At 43.0% G+C, this 19736-nt stretch overlaps 1 protein-coding gene across 2 annotated transcripts in view; it reads right to left on the bottom strand.

Annotated features, from left to right (window-relative positions):
• Positions 1–639: 639 nt before the first annotated feature.
• The window catches only part of galnt2 (UDP-N-acetyl-alpha-D-galactosamine:polypeptide N-acetylgalactosaminyltransferase 2), an 82258-nt gene continuing 63161 nt past the window's right edge, over positions 640–19736 (bottom strand). Inside the window, exons 8-16 of one of the 2 annotated variants that reach the window (XM_030047240.1) lie at positions 17426–17513; positions 16707–16794; positions 16416–16519; positions 14268–14394; positions 10788–10880; positions 9530–9613; positions 8870–9023; positions 7380–7499; positions 640–6289 (exon numbers count right to left, since the gene is read on the bottom strand). In XM_030047240.1, coding sequence (XP_029903100.1) covers positions 6134–6289; positions 7380–7499; positions 8870–9023; positions 9530–9613; positions 10788–10880; positions 14268–14394; positions 16416–16519; positions 16707–16794; positions 17426–17513 — 1014 coding nt within the window. In that variant the 3' untranslated portion in view covers positions 640–6133. The remainder of the gene's footprint in view (positions 6290–7379; positions 7500–8869; positions 9024–9529; positions 9614–10787; positions 10881–14267; positions 14395–16415; positions 16520–16706; positions 16795–17425; positions 17514–19736) is intronic. The other variant, XM_030047248.1, reaches the window with a different exon arrangement.

The following is a 19736-nucleotide window of genomic DNA, read 5'->3' as shown; positions in this document are numbered from 1 at the left end:
CCCCCCCCAGCCCGTCCTTCAGGCAGAGATGAGACTAGGAGGAACAATGAGAAGGGGATTATTTCATCACTGTCTTAAACTGAGGGGGTACAAGACGTGGGCAGTGCGCACCCCACACTGTGCAGGCTCCCTGCCATTTAACACTGCACTTCCAAAGACCCCCCCCCCTTCTCATTCTTCCTTGCAGAGAAAAGACAGAAGGAAACTTTGGCACATTGTGCTGGAGATGTAAACATTTCATTATCCAAATTAAAATGAGGTGCTGGACTACAGGATGTGTTTAAACAAATTCTTAATTATTTTCTCTCCATATCTCATAAAAATAATATTAAAAAAAACAGCAAACTTGTCATCTTCACAATAATAAGACATTAAAAAAAAGAAAAGGCTTTGAACAATATATTTGAACAACTGTTGCAGACAGCATTGCCACGGTCAGTCAAATAAGACTTGTTTCCATCTTGTCGCCAGCTCACCGGGGGATGAAAAAATGAATGTTTTGCTGACCCAGCATTGGAAGACGTACTGGATCATTTAAATCTCTGGCCAGTTGGCAAATGAACTCTGCTGGCAACAAACTGAAGAAGCAAACACAAAACAAGTGTATGGTTGTGATTCATTTCACTTTACCATTGAGTATTTTTTTTTTTTTTTTTTTTGTCAAAAATGAGCAATATTGGATAGAAAGCACAAGCCTTTTGCTGTCCTGTTCTGCCCTGCAGGGTCAACAGTAACCCTGGGCGCTGGTAAAAATCAGTCTAACAACGAGGCCTGGCAAGCCCCGTTTGGCCCAGCCATGCAACTCAGGCTGATCAAGAGAAAGTCATGGTTCAAGCAGTAGTGGAGGTTACTAAGGACAACGCTGAGAGTACTCCCCATCCTTCACTTCGCTTTGAGCTTTCTAGTAAAAGTCACAGAGGGAAGGTGAAGACAGGCGGCGAGGCAGGAAGGACAGTACAAGCGTTCCTGTTGGCGGCACAACCGAAGAAACCAAAGTCAAAGACGGACAAAGTGGACAGAGTCTCCAGCGGGGCATCTGGCACCAAACACTTGTGTCTCAGGCGGCTGCTTGTCGGGACATGTGTCACTAGAGGGCGCTCTACACCACTGGAAAACAGGCGTGTGTCTCACCCTTATCAACAGGAGCAATAAGCCAGATGCTTTTAGGAAGGGAGTACTCTTGATTTGAGGTGATAACCCAAATCTCACAGCGGAGAGCACCTGAGCATCAGCATTTAGTGACCGCTTGGGGAAACCTCAGACATGACATGCACATGTTGCACTATGGGATAGATGGGTGGACCCAGACATCAAACTACAAGGTTGGCATCTTTATTGAGCCCCTGAACAGATTTAGACACAATAGATGGTTTGAAGATGTAAGCATTGATACAAAATGTAGCAAAGATATCCAAGCAAACACCAGGACCTCCGTCAAAACCTCATGAATAAAGACCTGACCAATGAATCATCAGGATCTTTATTCCCCGATGGATCAGGGCAGCTGTCAGTGTCCGTAAGAGTTGCAAAAGGAACTGAGAAATACACCATGTGTGCGAAGATGGCGGCTCTCTGGTTAACATCAATATTTATCCCACAGTGCAAAGCCTGGAAACCACAACGCTTTTGTTTTCTCTTTAAATTTGATTTGCTCTCACCAGTTTTAGGAGGCAGATGTGTGCTGCGCCGTGTGGTGGGCGAAAGACAATGATGTCAGTCAGGAAGGCACCATCTTTCTGCACTTGGTAACGCTGACATAATCCAGTGAGTGTGTGTTGTAACCTGCCCTCCAGTGTCATGTGGGTGGAGTTTGCATGTTTGGTTCTGCAGAATAAAAGCAGACGTGCACATTTCTACTCCAGCAAAGTGTCTGAAGTGACTGCGGAGACTGTTTGGTCACCCTGGATGCACAGCTGTGTCACTTACAGCTTCAATTTCGTTCAACAAGAAGTACAACAAGAAGTAATTCATATACTAACGACAACACTTCAGAAATTAAATATCTATCATTTTTCTATTGTAATTTATAAACAAAACAGATTTTTTGGGGGCGTTCAGACTTCAAAAGTAAAGCCGTCTCCTGATAGTCATGAAAGTGATCTGACCCTCCCAAACCTCATTTGGACCCTTGAGTCTGGTCACCACGGCAACGCAAAAATTCCCCCCTTGTATCTAGGCTCCCGCCTTTGTGTCTCGCTCCAGCCTCATAACCGCGGGCCATGTGCCTGCCAGCACGACAGAGAACAAAGCAACCTATCAAGTCACAGGATAGGCATTTCTACCAGGTGCAATTTCAACCAACCTCTTCACCTCCATTCACTCTGCGTACAGTTGGATGGATGCATAAAAACAAGGCAAACGTCAGGTACATGGAAAGAAAAAAAATGAAGACAGAAAACAAGATGAAACAGCCGACAGCTAAATATCAGACATCAGAACAAATATAGCCAGCTGTCTTTGTCAGTTTTCTCTAAGGAACCTTCCATTTATCAGCAAATAAGGAAGCAAGTATGTGTGTGTGAAAGTGTGTGTGTGTGTGTGTGTGTGTGTGCATGGAAAACAGGGAGAAAAAAAACGGAGAGAATATTCTGCATTTCAAGAACACTTGTGGCTGCAGCCTCTTTCTGGAGCAACCTTGGAAAACAAATGATTTTTTTTTTTTTTTTTTGTAGGCAATTTCCGTTCCGTCTACTCTGTGTATTGTAGTTGCTTGAGAAGCTGCTGAGTGATGTGTCGCTCCAAATACAATCAAACCAATTTCACAAACAGCCGCCGCTATAACTCCTCCAAAGGCTGCGACAAACTCCTGCCGAGTGCCAGTGCAGAGTGTGACAGTGACAATGCCCGGGGACAGCAGGCAAGAACCAGTGGTGCATAAGATACACAGTGGGCAGAAGGTATCGGCCTAAAACCACGTACGTGTACTTGGCATCAGATATCAAGAAACTAAGAAGTAGCACATCGCTGTCTGATGATATTGAAAAAGATATTTACATTACTAAAAAAAATAAATGGGAGCATTTTTCCACTGAATAACCTAGCGAAGCTAAAAGAGTCTGTGCCGGGAAAAGCTGTCGTTTTTGTTTTGTGTATCAATACGTGTGCAGTCATTGCTTTGTCTGTGCACCTCCCATAAAGACACAGACAGAAGGAAACAGCAAAACCTTGTTTATCCCAGCCTCAGACTTGAAAAAGATGAATTCACCAAATACGCATAATGCAGGGGTGAAAAAAAATTAAAAAATACTGACTGAGTGTAACTGTGACTCCTCTTTACGATGCATGCAGCTCAAAGGACGACACTGCAAAACAAAATTGTACAGGGCATTTTCAGAACAAATGTGCATGCACGGTTCATACAGCAGGAAACACTTTGGTCTGCAAATTGCACACAATCACTTCACTCGTCCTCATGACCTCTGCTCCTCGGCTGCAGTAAGCGAGGTTTTACTGTGTGGACTGGTGAAAGTCAGACCAGTGGAAAACGGTCTGAAGATTTCAGGGGACTGTGTCACAGACTTTACCTATCAGTAAGGTGCAACGGTGCCACTCTACTATCACCATCCACGGCAGGTAGGATGGCCTGCACTGAATGAAAGAATTTTGATATTATTGGCTTTAATGGAGCATTTTTGTGTCACATCTAACTCAGTCAGAGGCCTTTCCGTCCCAACACGGTGTTCAAAGTGGGGCAGCAATGATGCACAAGGCTCTTATTGCAAAGGCAGCCATATAACATCGCACTGCATGCAGCTCCATGGCCTCCAAGTGTCCACGTTCAGGGCGGCTGATCTGTAAATTACTGAGCATCTCACCATGGTGACATTACAAATGGTGTTGTAACCAGTGCTTGAAGTGGAAGAAAAAAAAAAAAAAAAACAGTGCCAGGACTCCTCTTGTTCATCTGGTAGCACGTGGTCAGGAGGGGGCCCCTCACTGGTGCTCTTTGCCAAGATTTCTTCCCCTTTTCCCAACTTTTTTTTTTATGTTTTATTGTCAGGAGGATCATCCTGTTTTGTTTGTATATCTTGTGGGACTGTAAAGCCCTTTGAGACTGTAAAAACAGATTTAGAAATTGAAAAACAGTATGTTGCTGGTATCCGCAAACAATTTTATTTGTATTTTTACAGCGAATCAATTATATGAGATATTGCTTCTGTTCACTCCTTTTTCTTCTGGTGCTTCTCGGCATTAGACAGATACATACATTTAGACATTTTGCTGTCCAGCTGAAATGATGTTTGACAGACGGGTGAGATAACCGACGACCCATTATGATACATTACTAGGACGGATTTCGTTAAATAATTCCACTAGAAATTTGAAAATCCAATTGGGCTTTTTTTTTTTTTTTTTTTTTTTTTTAAAGTTGAGCCTTAAATAAAGGATTTGATTGTTTGCGGGGCCTGGGCACTGTGCCTGAAAGAGCACCAGGAGCTTTTGACAAGTGCCAGTACTCCAGACAAAACTCCCGGTACTCCACAGAGTGAAATGTAGAAGTGTACCGGTGAGTGCCGGCCCACTTCAAGCACCGATCGTAACCCATTTCCAGCAGGGAGCATGGCACTCAGGATGCAACTTTAACCACACACTCTGCATCAACACTTGCTAAATCCATGACAGTTTGAGTGTGATTCTTATTGGCCAGTAGACTTCCTGCAAGGGCAATACAGATACAGGCAAAAGAAATCATCTGTGCAGGAAGTGAAGACTTGTATAACTCAATCACTCCCTAAGGAGCAGTCAGAGAGCAACCAGAGAGCATGTAAAGAAAAAAACACTTCTACTCTTCTAGTTGCTTGGTTATTCTACAGTATAGCTGGACACAAGACATCCTTTCGACATCTGTATGGAAAAGAGAAATAATATTACATTTGGACATGATTCAGTTTTTTTGACAAAAATAAAATAAAGAAAAAGGTTTGATAACAGATTTTTTTTCTGTGTATTGTTCGTTTAAGAGACATAATGGATGGGGGAAGGAGGATGCTGCAGCAGCCAGTGCTCCAGCTTCTTCAAGACAACAGTACAGCCTCTCGCTGGGCTTCGAGACACTTCCTGATTTCAGGAATTTCACTTCCTGTTGGACCTGTGTCAGGCCCCATATGAAGCTCCTCCCCTCCCCATCCCTCCGCCCCAAAAACAGAGGCATCAGACACACCGTAAGAAAAAAACTGTAGAGGAAAAAAACTAGAAAAAAAAAAAGCACAACACAGTGTTCATCTCTCCATCTAATCTCTCTTTCCCCGTCCCCGTGTTGGTGAGAAAAAACACGAGAGGAGAAGCTCTTGGCGCCGAGTCCATTTCCTCCCTTCACGTCAGCAGAACAGAACAGAAAAATTCGAGACTACAACCAAACCTCGTCTAAACAACAACCCGATACCTCCGTCTGCTGTTCCAGCCTCTGACTCAGTGGGGAAAATTGTGTTTACATTCCAAACAGCGAGAGAGCACCGGAGAGGATTAACAACACCACCACCACCAACAATGTACACATCCCATTTTTTTGTTTTTTTGTTTTAAAGGGAAAAAAAAGAAAAAGCTTCTGTGAACCTCCATGGAGAATCAACAGCGAGAGAAATTTAAAAAAAAATAGAGAAGTATGAAAACCAAATAAAGACAAAGTAAAAACATTAAATAGAGTGTCATTCTGTTCACCCAGCACTGGCAAAAAAAAAAAAAAAAAAAAGGAAAGAAAGAAAGAAAGAAAAACAAATCACTTATCATTCGCTTCTGGAACCATCAATGAAAACACTGAGGTATGTGGTTTGGATGGAAAGCATCTTCATCGCTGTCATCGTCATCATGATCATCGCTATCACCAGCCAGCTTCCCGTTTCCTCCAATAAGATCTACAGACCCCCTCCTCCTAGTGGGTGTGGCTCTGCTGGGGGAGGGGGTGGGCGGGGCGGTGGGAGGGGTGAACATGATTGGCTGCGAGCCTCCAGGGACAAGGAGGAGGAGGAGGAAACGGTAGAGGAGGAAGAGGAGGAGGAGGAAGGATTCATTCATCCATCATGTTTATGGTTCTCCTTGTGTCTGTATCCATCTTTTTCTGTTTCTCAGTGTAGCTCTCTCTCTCTCTCTCTCTCTCTCTCTCTCTCTCGCTCTCTCCTGGGGCCTCTAGCGCTCCCTATGATTGCAAATTGAGGGTGAACTTCCACTGCTGGTTGAGGCTCGGGCTGCAGACCTCCACGGTGAGGCCGCCCATCCTGGCGCTGCGGCTGTCCAGGCAGAGGTTGCTGCCCACGTGACGGAGCTTCGAGTTGGACTCAATCTGCTCCCATTTCTGCCAGGAAGGACACAGGCACGCGATTACACAAGCATCACACGCACTGCGCAGAATTATGCAATGAAAAGTTATACATATACATTTCCCACTGCGTGTGTGTGTGTGTGGTTGCTATTTTGCTCTCGTTTATAGATGGCAAATGGCGGCCATTAACATCCTGCTGAACAGTGCATCTCCCATCTGCCTTGAAATGCCCGGGAACCAACACAGCCAGCAATTAGGAGAATTCAGAGTACATCTTTGTTTGGTGATGTATTTACAGTGTGTGTGTTTGTGACTAGAGATAGAGGGGGAGAGAGCGGAGAGCATAATTCCATATAATAAACGTAATAAAGGAGGTCAAGTAGCTTCCCACGCAGGGGTGTGCTCTGGTTTAGATGTGAGTGTTTTTCTGTGCTTTAGATGTCAACAATGACTAGTATGTTGCTGTGTATTTTTGATTTTGTGGGCAGGCACTGATTTTTTTTCTTAAATGCAGCTGCAGATAGTCATTAGTTTGTGCAGACGTAAAATGTCTTTAAAGGAATATTTCAACGTTTTGGGTTAAAGTACCTTTTTCCAAGCTACCCAGACTGAGATAAAATGTTTGATACCATTTTCACCTCTCTACGTCCAGTGGTTAAAATTTACTTTTCTGCTGCATATAATGCACAGCTTTTCTTGTTGTCACAGTAACAGAGGTGTTCATTCACTTCTATGTTTCGCATTGAGCTCATAGTTAGTGCTGCTGTTGGACTGGACTGCATTTTAGTGAAAGGTGTTTCTACTATTTTGTCCCCCTTATCTATATAAATAGGGAGGACAAAAAGTTAGAAACACCTCTTAATATAATGCAGTCCAGTACAAGACCTCTGCAAACTACAACCTCAATAATAAACACAGAATTAAAGTGACACATTCTCCACAATGTCAACACAAACTGAACATTATAAACTTTGTTAAAAGGTCGAATTTAAAGCAGAGCTGTTGACCTGAACTGCATTAGACTGGACAGGTGGAGCTGATGAGGTGGACACTCGGTGTATATCAGGCAAATATCAGCAAACCAACATTCAGGGCTAACCCTCGTGTCAGCATGTAATTTTACCTGTCTGCTGTCGTTCTCTCTGCAGCCCTGCAGTTTGATGAGCGAGCCGGCCGTCCTGTCCACCACAGTCAGACACAGGTCCATGTGTTTGACAGATTTATCCTTGGTCAACGCCCATTCCTTTGTGAGAACACGCATGTGTACACAGATTAGTATAAACATGCATGTTTGGACACAGCCAAGCAGATACATTCACACACACACACACACCAATTATAGTTGGGTGTCTGCAAGTTTCATCAAGACGAGACTTCATCAAAGACTTTCTGAGAGCTTAATACCAGTTAAAATGAGATTTAAGACTAGTTTTCTGACTAATATGAACATGAAACTGGAAAAAAAATAGTGTTGTCTTGTCAGCATATGTCTGCGTGACTGGACTGGTTTCTGAGCAGCCCAAGAAACTATAACATTTTGAAGGATAAAGCTGTGTTATGTGGTATTGTTGTTCCATTGCGCCAAAGTGTTTTTCATATCAGCGAATGCATTATGTTACACTCTGCTCACTGTCAATCACCTGACAGCAACAGGAAGAAAGAAAAGTCTCTGCCAGAAAATGGCTCCCCACAACGTACTGCCTTACAAACTTTACTGTCACATCCATGTCTTCTGATTTGATGTGTCTTTTTTTGGCTGGGCCAGCAGCCAATTTCAAGCTAGGTATCACATTGTGAAGTGTGAATTTTAATGACAAAAAATGAGTAAATGTTAATAAGTAAATGAATACATAAGAAACATGAAGTGCAAATTTTTTTTATGGGGAATGTAAACTAGATAGAGACAATACTAAATGTGAAGTCTATTATTCTAAATCTAAATGGCACTGGTATTCTCACTTCTAAAATACAATTTCCATCTTCAAGGCTGTGTTCAACAGTGTTAAATGAATTTGCAGGCTTTGATTATGTGGCCTGTAAAAAATATAGAAAAATAAAAATATTCAGACCCACAGATATCGTGGATTTCAGGGTGCAGTCGGTGTCGGGGCTTCAAAGGTCATGAGGTTGGGCTAAAAACAGGGTCAGCCTGCTTTAGGATGGGCCAAATTTAGAGCGACGGATACCAAACGGGTCTTGTGAGTCTTATGTAAAGCAAAGCAGAGTAACCGATACACTGTATATATTAATTTAATAATGTTTTTAAACTTAATTCATGATGATGATACATGGCTTTTGTAAAATGTCACTTATTGCTACTATTCGGTTTAAATTTCACTTTATCACACTGTTTGCACTGTCTTTAACTTAATGCCATTTTGGCTTAGGTTCAGACTGTGTGTCACATCTAAACTAATCTGATCTAATCTAACTAATCTAATCTAGCAGTTGAATAGTTTTATAAAATGCAGGTGTGAGTGAAAGTGTTTTTCCCCACAGTGGTGTGTATCTTCGACATACCCCGTGCCACAGTAATATCTCTCACCCAAAGTCACCAAAAGTGCCACCTCCTGCCATCCAGGTGTTTCTAAAGCAGGGATTTGATTGGCTGACCTGTGTGTTTCGTCGTGGTAACGCTACCTGGTTGCCCCCGGCGTTGTGGCATTCATAGACGCCCACCACCCCGTCAGCAAAATGACCCAGGGTGTCCAGACAGTTTCCTCCCTGCTGCAAGGCTCCAAACGCAATGTCTTGATGATCTGGGACCCTAAACACACACACCAACACACACACAGCTGTGTTAAGACCGCAATGAAACTGCACATGATTCACATATTAGATTTTAAAGATAGTCTCCTTTTTTTTTTTTTTTTTTTTTTTTTTTTTTTTACTTTATATGAAATAGTTGTAGAGTGTAGCTAAATTACTCCAAACTCCCAAGCTGAATTTTCTGGTCTGGTTTGAATGGATAACTCATTCCAGTCTTCTGAATGGCTGATCTAATTATATAATAAAACAGCTCCACACTCAAAAGAAAGTCTGTCACACTGAATTCAAATTGCTCCTCCTGTCAAAATGAGACCCAGAGGCAGGCCAGTGACCCAGTTTGGGTCCAAACCCCCAGACTGAGAAACCAGCCTCTGGTAATGCTCATATATCACCGTTCAGGTGAAAGGTTCTCCTAAATGCCATCTAAATCTTATTATAGAACATTACATCACACCACATATCTTATCACGCTGCGTCATGTGCTTTCATGTTATATCTTCTTACCGTAGCTCGGGGTAGACATTCTCTAAGTACCATTTGAATGGCTTACAGCCTAGTCTCTTCTTCATTTCCAGACGACTCTGGATACTGAATGAGAGAACAGAGATATAATAAGAATTAGAGATGAGATCATATTTCTCGGGATTCATTGGATTATATGCCTATGCAGCCGTGCTGTAAGGGCACATAGAAACCTCGACACCTACAAGTCATATCTGAGGGCACTTAATTTCGGGAAAATGACTACTCCTTAGACTTTCACCGGAAAGAGATAGCAAGAGTTCCTCTTACAATGGCCAAATTTTATGTGTAAATCAAAACAGCATTTCTTAAACAGATATGGATACCAAGAACATAAAAAAATGAGGCTACTCTTCACTGTCAGAAAAAAATTCAGTCCCAAAAAGTTATACAAGTCCTGAACTGTGGGAAGGATGCTGGAACAGTGTTCAGGAAGAAAATGAGGTGGAAATCCACGCCCCATAAAGGCTCAGTAATGACATTCACATCTGGTGACTGCAGCGTCCAACACGTCAGCCTCGGTTTTCATGGAAACAATCTTGAAATTGTTCAGCTGGGTGCACCTGGTTATACATGCTCTATATCACAGTACATTAATACAAAACATACTTCATCATATACATGCATAAACTGCATCATTTACCATATAACACAGTCGCTTTAATTTAAAGTCTCCAAATCTTCTGACTTGCAAGTGTTTTGACTGTGGGAGGAAACCCACACAAACAAAGCACAGAAAAGTCCAGGGACAGGATTTGAACCTGGGATGCTTTTTTATGTGAGTGACATGTGATCGACTCTCACAGAACTGTTGATTCAACACAGAAGTATCTTTCTGGACTGCAGTTTGTGGTGTTTAGCAAACATCGTGTAACACATCCACCTATACCTGCCGGTGAGCTTCATCTTGTGCTCAGTGTTCCTCTTTGCCAACGCGGCCTGCCCTTGTTTTGCATATTCTTATGCTTCATCACATAATTTTCAACACAGTCCCCCTGATCACATTAAATAAATTTGCTGATGCAAAACAGGCGCTGACAACTTGGCCTCTCGGGAACCATGTTAATTGCCTCATGTCTCTTTGAAAACTCACAAGCACTGGAAATGGTAAATGTCAGATCTGTTTTCAAGTGGGCATGCTGCTAATTGGTATTCCACCTAATATGACTTGCCTGTAGCCGCCTTTGTAATTTTCCATTTTAGGTCCATTATTTTGTCCGCCTCCTGTAAGGGTACTTACTTGCCGTAGGGGACATTTCTGGCTGAGGGAACGGCAGCGTAGTAGAAGTTTTTAAACTCATCCATCCACACCTCTGCTGCTCTCCTTGTGTTCCTGAGAGAGGGAGGAAGGGAAGGGGTGAAGACAGGAGGAGAGAGGAATGAACCAAGAGAAAGGGACGTTCAGGGGCAATAAAAAAAAAAAGAATGAAAAAGAGAAGCGATGAGCAAACAGGTGAGGGACGGAAAGATGAAGAAGTAGAGAAAGAGCAATGAGCCACACAGAGAGAGGTAGAAAAACAGGGAGGGAGAGAGAAAGATAGATGAGGGATTAATGGTAGAAATATGTGGCAGACAGTGTACCAGTGTTCCATGGTAACAGCCTCCAGAAATAACAAGTCATCTGCACAATGGACATGCTGAGTGTGTGTGCGTGTGTGTGTGTGTGTGTGTGTGTGTGTGTGTGGTGGCTGACTTTTTCCCAGACATTGCAGGAAGCAACTGACAGACATAAATTCACACACAATGACCGTACACACACACACACACACACACACTTTCTCCATTGCCGATCTAGCAATTTGTAATACAACCATACAACCACAAGGGGGCAGATTTCTGTGTGTTAGAAATACAAACACGTTTGTGAGTGTGTGTTGAACTTTCCAGTCACTGTGCCTGTCAACAGTCTGTGTTGCTCAGGAAAATAAATTAGCGACATGAGGTTGAGAGCCATCATGGTACTTAACCACTTTGTGTTTAATATTTTATATTTCTTTAAGTGCTCAATTAAACACCTGCAAGATGGTGCAAAATCTGAATAACAGGACACAGTGTTCAACTGATGCTGTAAGGTTATACTACTGGGAAAATGTGCCGTTTGCAAATAATCTTTTATATCCATGCTATTTTTTTGGCTAGCAAAACAGGAGAACCCATTGTTGTGCACATCTTAAACTGACCCAGATGAACTGCCAGGTGATCTTCATTTAACATCTGAGGAAGCTGTGATAAGAGGGACTTAGGTATGTAGGTCTGATATGTAGATCTGGGTATGTCGGATTTCTGGAGTCTTGAAGACTCACACCAGTGAGGAAGTGAGGAATGATCTGTCACCACAGCGGTCAACATTCTTTCCAAGTAATATTTCTGCTTCTTTGATTTGAGGTCTTGGCTGCACAAGATATTGTGAAAAGTCACAGCCTTCTCTGGATCTACCTGCACCCCAGCAGCAGAGACAAAGTGCCCCAACAGAGCAGGCTTTTCTTCATGGTAACTGTAGGTAGGTCCAGCCTCTCTAAAACTGTTCAGCACAGCTTAGATGTGCATGAAATGCTACTACCATGAGGAAAAATACATAATATTGTAATGCAAAGTAGACAAAGGCTGCATTTTAGCTCTACCAGGGTTACCTCCATCAACCATTAGCCACCCCACCACCCAAACTTCTTAAGAGTGTAGACCAGGAAATGCCCAAGATGAAGAAACATCAGTGATATCTACAGCCAATGTCTTTGATAATCTCTTTCATCACCTAATGACAGGATTTTGTGTGCCAGAACATATGTATGACCTAAAACTGAAAGACATACATCCATAATTAATAACAGCTACTCTATGAGTCTCCTCTTTTACATCTGAGTTGCCTTTGTTGCCCGTTGCAGCAGATCTGCACCCCTCTGGCTGCAGAGAGGAAGATGTAAAGGTCAATCGGCTTGAAGGTTGAGTCCGTTTTAAACAGGTGGTAATAATTCAACGGCACTAAACTGTAGCGCATGACAGACATGAAATCAAGGCCCAGAACTGCGGTCAAGGCAAGAGACTGATGAGACAAACGAGAGCCGAGTCCATGGGCATTGCTGAAGAGTGTTTCTAACTTCACCCCATCCAAGGTTTAAGAGCGCCTCAATGCCTCATTCTTAACTTAACCTCATTCTTCATTTCACACGGTATTGTTTGATCTAATGTCCAACGCTGCCTTGCCTTCCAGGGGATCATCTGACCGCGGTACAATAAACCGGACTGGAAGCCGCCCAGACGAACAAAAATCCGGCAGGATGTTTGTTGAGGCAGAGGCAGTGCCCTTAACAGGGTTGAGAAACTGATATCGCACAGACGCTAGGTTGGATTTCAAGGACATGGATGGTAGTTGGGTTTTTCTGTGCCACTTTGTTGAGCTTGTTTTTGTTGTTTGCCTTATGAGGACATGAGGTGCGTGGGTGATTTCCTTTGCAATGCCAACAGAAGGCTTGCGGAGGCTTTGCAGAAGTTTAAGGAGGAGGGTTGTTATCAATTTTTGATTGGTAGAGAGGGAATGCTTTTTGTTTCTGTAAAGCCTCTCTCCAGCTGCTGTTCTAGACAAACCCGGGCATCTAAAGTGAAGTTTGTGCTGCTCCTTAATTGACTGACAAACTGATGATGGACATTTTTGAGCTATCTGCATGGTTTAGCAAGATCATGCATGCTCTCTTGGGCTCTCACCCCTTCCTCCAAATTATCCACATAATCCTCTGATAGGAAAGCTGTGAAAAGTCATTAAAAGGTCGGTGGCCTCTCAGTAAAATCTTCAGTGTGATGTCTAAAATCAGCGTTACAAGAGCTTGTTTCCAAGAATGATGATTGGAGAATGGCTGCTTCTTTGCACAGACCCATGTCTTGCAATCTATACTGTATTCACCAATGCTGATGTTCAGTGATTGTATTGTCCTCTTCTTTCAGTCCTCCAGGGGGCAGCACATCAACAAGACAGCTCTGCCACACTCTCCACGAACATCATTTCTGCCTCTAAAGGCATTTTGCCCTGTGTGCTCATCTTTTTGTTGCTGATACTCGTTTTTCATGACTGAATACTGATATGATTAAGAGAGATCTCTGAGTAAAAGTGCAGCTTTTTTCATACACTGTTATTTAAGTTTCTGTCCCATTTGAGGTTTCATTTTTAATGAAATGGTTCGACTAATGGGTCTGGGGTGACAAATTCAGTGAGAGGAAAATTTTTTTTAAAATCGTATCACCTCCCTCCTCTCCACTGTCACTATCAATAAAGCAGCAAAGCAAAAAAACTCCTTAAAAATAAAAATAATCATAATAATTAGGGTCAAACACATAAAGGACACATTTCTCAGTGAGAATCCTTGTTTCTTGCCCCGCAGGCAAAAAAACAAAAAAAACAAATTCTAGCATCAACAAAATAAAGTGACATCAGTAAGAGTTTGACAAAAGACGGCACTGCACTGATGTTACAAATAGTTCAGTGTAAAGGATGTCATAAACTCCTGAATGCAATTTCCATTAAAGTGACTGCAAAATATCTACGTTACAAGCTGTGGTCACAAAACTAATGGTGGTAACACGCCTTGTATGTGTGGGAGAAGTAGCACTATAACATATAAATGCATCAAAGTGACAAACAGAGACAGGATCATCAGTGTTTCTGTGTGTTTAGGTGCATACATGTGTGTTAAACAGTGCTTATACATATATCCGTGTGTGTGAGCATTACCTTGCAAACACAGTCCCGCTGCCCCCAGGGAAAGTGTATGGGTGCTGTTTTCTGAAAACGTGGCCAACTCTGCTGCAGGGAATAATCTCCAGACTGCCACCGCACTGCCACACGCGGAACGAGATCTCTGAAACGCACCGACATTCAGGACACGAAGGTCAGAAACAGATCCTACCACACACTTGGTCCTACAGCTTCTTACAAAGCTATCAGAGTTACTTATTGTTAGCAGTATGTAAACAGTCTTGCTGTACAATGACTCGAGGAAATCTGCAACTCATTAACGTAATTAGCCTGCTGATATCTTGTCGGGTTCTCTTTCCAGCGTTTTTGGATTTTGATAACTCTGGAAGTATTTAGCTATGACTAGCAGGATTCATCGCTTGGCTCTAAATTTCTCTGCGGCAACACAGAATGCAGTGTTCGCTGAACGTCTACAAGTGAACCAGCATCTGAACTATAAATCCAGTTCTGAATCATCATCCTCTTGCTGCACAATCTCAGGAGAGGCAGGGATGATTTTTTTCCCGCTGTTTAATCTTAACAGTTTCCCCGCTGAATACAAGAGAAGCTCAAAAGAGAGACAAAGTGTGGATTTGCAATTGCCCACAATCATGAAAGTGCACATGAGCGTTTGATGTAGTGTGATGGATGATGCACTGTATATATATAGCCTATATATAGTAAAGTGAGGTATTATGATATATGATGCAAAGGGATGTGAAATCCTTTGAGAAATACCTTTGAAAAGAGCCATGTAAACAGACTTGACAGATATTGTTGTATCGTTTTACTATTTACACATCTGAGGCTATGTTCACCTTATGCTTACCCTCATCATTATCACATCAACAATCATTTGCTAAGATCAACAAGACCCTCGAGGACTCTGCTGGATTCTGTTTTCTTTTCTTTGTTTTCCCAGATTATCACTGGCCCTGTTGTCTACCAAAATGCTGAAGGATTTTCTGTGCTTTATTATGTTCTTGGCCTTGCAAACCAGGATGATCTCATGGGTTGATCGCAGTGTGAGACACACATCCATGCCGCTATTTTGGTGCCAAATCTCAAGGGGGATTGGAGATTTCGCAAGTGGTTTCTGAACAAAAAAAGCATAACCATGTGCGACTTGAAAAGCAAGCAAGCAGCACGGCATAAATGAGAGAGAGGAAACGCCGAGTCTGCGCGGCTGGAAGATGAAGCGCACGTGGAAAAAAGAATCGTGACAGTTCTGTTGCCTTTGGAAGCTGATATGTTCAGGGTTGTTTCTACTGGAGATGTGAGAGATGAGTGACACAGTCAGGGTGTGACATCGACCGGGCACAAGGTTAATCACGGTAAATACTGACGGTAGCTGGTAAGTTTAGCCCTGTGATGGACTGGCGAGCGGCAACCTGTCGAGGGTACTTCACTGACTTAAAGGAATACTCCGTTTTGGACAAAGTACCCTTTTTCTTATTACCCAGACTGAGACAAGATGTTCGACACCATTTTCACCTCTGTACGTCCACTGGTTCGGTTCCTCTGGGTAGCATTTCGTGTTAGCTTAGCATAAAGACTTGAAGTCGGTGGGAGTCGTTAGCCTAGCTCCATCAAAGAGAGAAAATAAACCTTACAGCAACTCCAAACTGTCTTATTTACACACTGTATCATGTGTTTGAAATACACATCATAGATTTTTTTTCAAAGTTAGATAACCGCTGAACACATTTATCCTTGCATGACTCCCACGGACTTCAAGTATTTCTGCAAAGCAAACGGGAAATGCAACCCATATGAACTGAACCACTGGACGTACAGAAGTGAAAGTGGTATCAAACATCTTGTCTCAGTCTGGGTGAGTCGGAAAAAGGGCATTTTACCAATTCCTTTAATGCCAGAGCATGCTGGGATAGGATCCTGCCCCGCATGACCCTGAACAGGAATAAGCTCGTATGGCCGGAGAGCTGATAAAGTTTATCGGCTCTACCTTCCACTTTGCTGCACATTACGCTCTCAGTCTACTTTATTCTGTGTTAATCTTTGTTAGTTCTGCTCGGCCGCGGCAGACTTTCCGTTCCCCCGCACACCCATAATCATGTCTGCCTGTAATGTACCAGTCTATTGTAATTCTACCTCAACTTCAATTTATTCCGCTGCTCTACTCACCCAGGTTTTCTCCACCCCACACGTCCATCATCATGTCATACTTCCCCAGCTGCTCAAAGTATTCCTTATCCATCACAAATAGACCTCCTGCTATCATAGGAGTCCTGCAGGGCGAGAGAAAAGACAAAGAGAGAGAGAGAGATAATGACGGCGGTGAAGCAGACGGAGTGGGAAAAAAAAAAAAAAAGAGATTACACTGGCAAACAGTATGTGAATGTTTGAGCAGATGTTTAAGCCGAGTAGCTTCATATGAGAGTTTGTGTGCAGCAAAGTACTGAGTGTGTGTTTTACTTGATGGGGGCGGTGGGGTTTCCTTGTCTCGCTCTTCTCTGCTCCAGAGTCATGTAGTCCCACTTAAACACCAGATTCCAGTCAAAACCTGCACACACACACACACACACACACACACAAAATCAAGAAGGACATAGCAATACATTAGACAGGCATTCTTTCTTTAAACCTAATTATGTTATTACATTTCGGAAAATTCCCATAATTTACAACTGGACGTCTGTGTTTTTCCACTTGTGGAGGCCCAGTTTTAAACGTGTGTATATGCACAGGTAGATACAGAACGACACATGTGTAGCACTGCTTTGTGCGTTTTTGTGTGGCACTGAGCACTTAAGCTACCTGTGCTCAGTTGATAGTTGGGAGAAGTGCTGGTCTTGGCTCCTGTTGTTGCTATGTTACCAGTAAAAAAAAAAAAAAAAAAAAAAAAAAAAACTTTTTGAGGTGCAGTGCCTCTTTTAGCACCTGGCACTTTGGCTGAATGCCAAAAACATGCCCAGGTATTAGCACCATCTGTAAGTCAGCGGTGTGCACTTGGTGTTGAAAGGCAAGAAGAAAAAGCCAAGTCTCCACACAGACATTTACTCACAGTGACACAGACTTAATGCCAAGCTCTACTCACTGAGCTATACAGGGCTCTGTGTGTGTGTGTGTGTGTGTGTGTGTGTGTGTGTGTGTGTAGATCTACATGCATGTACGTCTCTGTTTGTGGAATGTACCTCCTTTCAGATCAGCGGAGGCTCCCACATACTGGAAGTTGTCCATGTTGATGACATCGATGATAGGAGAGACGACCCTGGTCTTATCCTGGGAGGGAGAGAGAGAGAGGGAGGGAGGGAGGGGGGGAGAGGAGACAGACAAAAGAGACAAAAGAGCTTGTCAGAACTTTTTTGGCCCCAGACTAAATCCAAATCATGTTGCCTTTAGGGAAAGTCCCTTAACACTGAGGGTTCATTTATGGATATTTAGCCCGGTCACAAGATAGAACTGAAAGCAAGAAGTATTACTACACTGAAAATTCAATCAATCCCTTGGCATCAGGTTACAAGGCAAGCTTTTGGTTTACAGTTAGAGCAAAGATTGCTCCAGGAGCGAGAATAACAACAACAACAATAACAACAACAACAAAAGAAACAGTGAAACTCGGGGTAAGGAGAGAGTTGATTTCTTTTGGGGGGTTTGGAGAGATTCCTCTAATTTGCCTGAGGTTTTCTATCTCACCCACACAGTTTTTCATTTAATTTCTTTCCTCCTCTCTCCTCATCAGTGTTTGATTGTGTAAAAGTGCAACGAAAGCAAAGCAAATTATTTTGACAGCACAATGTTTCAAACGAGGCTCCGCGCTCTACATTACATCGGGAATGATAAAACGCCACTTTAGGGAGGTTCAAACGCAGAACGAGGGTATTTCCAGCGATATCAGATCAACATTTAAAGAACACGCTCCTTTTTAAACTGCATCCCCCTTTTACCGATTATGACTGCATACAATCAAGAGCTCCTATCTCAGGTCTCTTATCTGTAGACGTCACCAGACTGTTTGGGTTAGGCCGCGACTGACGCAATCTGCCGGGCTCCTCGATTTTCACAAGAATGGGAACGATGTTAACAAGGGGAAAAGGGTGCCATGGTGAGTCGGGATCCCGTGCTCTGACATCCCTGTGGGAGCGCTGCACACCAAGGGACGGTTTGTTCATGGTAAACAATAACGTATCCCATTACTGATAGTGTTAAATCGCCTGAGCAGCCCTGAGCAGGCAGTGTGAGGCAAGAGAAAAAATCCAAATGAAATTCAAACCATTGACATGTGCTTTTAAAGAAAAGAAAAACCACCTGAAGACATTTTAACATTTGGAAAACGTATATTTTTGGGTAATAGAAGCATTTCTGAGCACATTTTGGCCCTTGCTTGGCGGTGTATTTTGTTCATGTCTGTGTCTTAAGTGGCCGAACGCAGACGACACAACGTCACGTCCAGGTGTTTCCAGGGCAGCTGCGGAGAGACGTTGACGGTGGAAATGTTTGCAAGCAATCTCAACCATCGGCAGTAAACATCGTGTTTTTGGTGTCCGTCCCACAGAATCAAAGAGCGAGACGGCTTCTCTCCAGGCAGATCGTTATGCACTCACATCCAGCAAATCACACAGCGAGGAATTCATCATAGAAGTGAAAGAGACACCAATTTCTCCACCAGCAGTCGCCTTAATGGTCCATGATGCAACACGGCTGCAAGACACGTCGCGATTTGAGTGAGGGCTGCGATTTGCTTTTGTACGACTGAATTAGCTCTTCCTCTCTTGCTCTGCTGCCGGTAACGCTATCGCCACTGTTCTCTGCGGCTATGCGCAATGTACAACCTGTAGCTTATTGAGGCAAATTAACATTGGTTCTCTGGGGGCTGTCTAAAGGCCTTCTGGGAAATGTAGAAAATCACTAACTGAGGGATGGAAAATGGAAGGTGGATCAAAAAGTAAATGCCAGCACTTCACTGCAAAATAACCTTTAAACTGTCACTTTTCCCATTCCCCTCACAATATTTTGCTTTGCTTGGAGGAAGCAAGAGACTAAACCATAATGCCCTGGACCGCTGCCATGCAGGATGTGTGTGTGTGTGTGTGTGTGTGTTTACATTGGCTGGGCCGCACTCCTCACCGCGGTGCCACGCCATTCTTTTAGTTTCTTTCTCACACCTCGATACAGACCATTACCTAACTGCTGCTCTGATTATGTACTTTCTTTTTCTTTCATTGTGTCTTTTCTGATTCATTCATTCCTTTGTGTGTGTGTGTGTGTGTGTGTGTGTGTTTCTATATTTGTAGCATAGATCAGTGGTTCCCAAACCAGTCCTCCAGGTCCAACTGTACTGTAGGTTTTTGTTTCAGCTCCACTCTTTCACACCTGATCCATTCAAGGGCTTGATGCTGATTGGCTGAAACAGGTCTACCTGAACAGGGCGTGCGTGAAGGTGCATGGGCATTAATTGGATCAGATGTTGAGTTGAGTTGAGTACTTTTATTGTCAGAATCTCTT

This window comes from Myripristis murdjan, chromosome 3, assembly GCF_902150065.1.
Source record: "Myripristis murdjan chromosome 3, fMyrMur1.1, whole genome shotgun sequence".
Lineage (NCBI taxonomy): Eukaryota > Metazoa > Chordata > Actinopteri > Holocentriformes > Holocentridae > Myripristis > Myripristis murdjan.
Note: the sequence above shows the minus strand (reverse complement) of the source record. Positions and strands in the feature narration are given on the sequence as shown.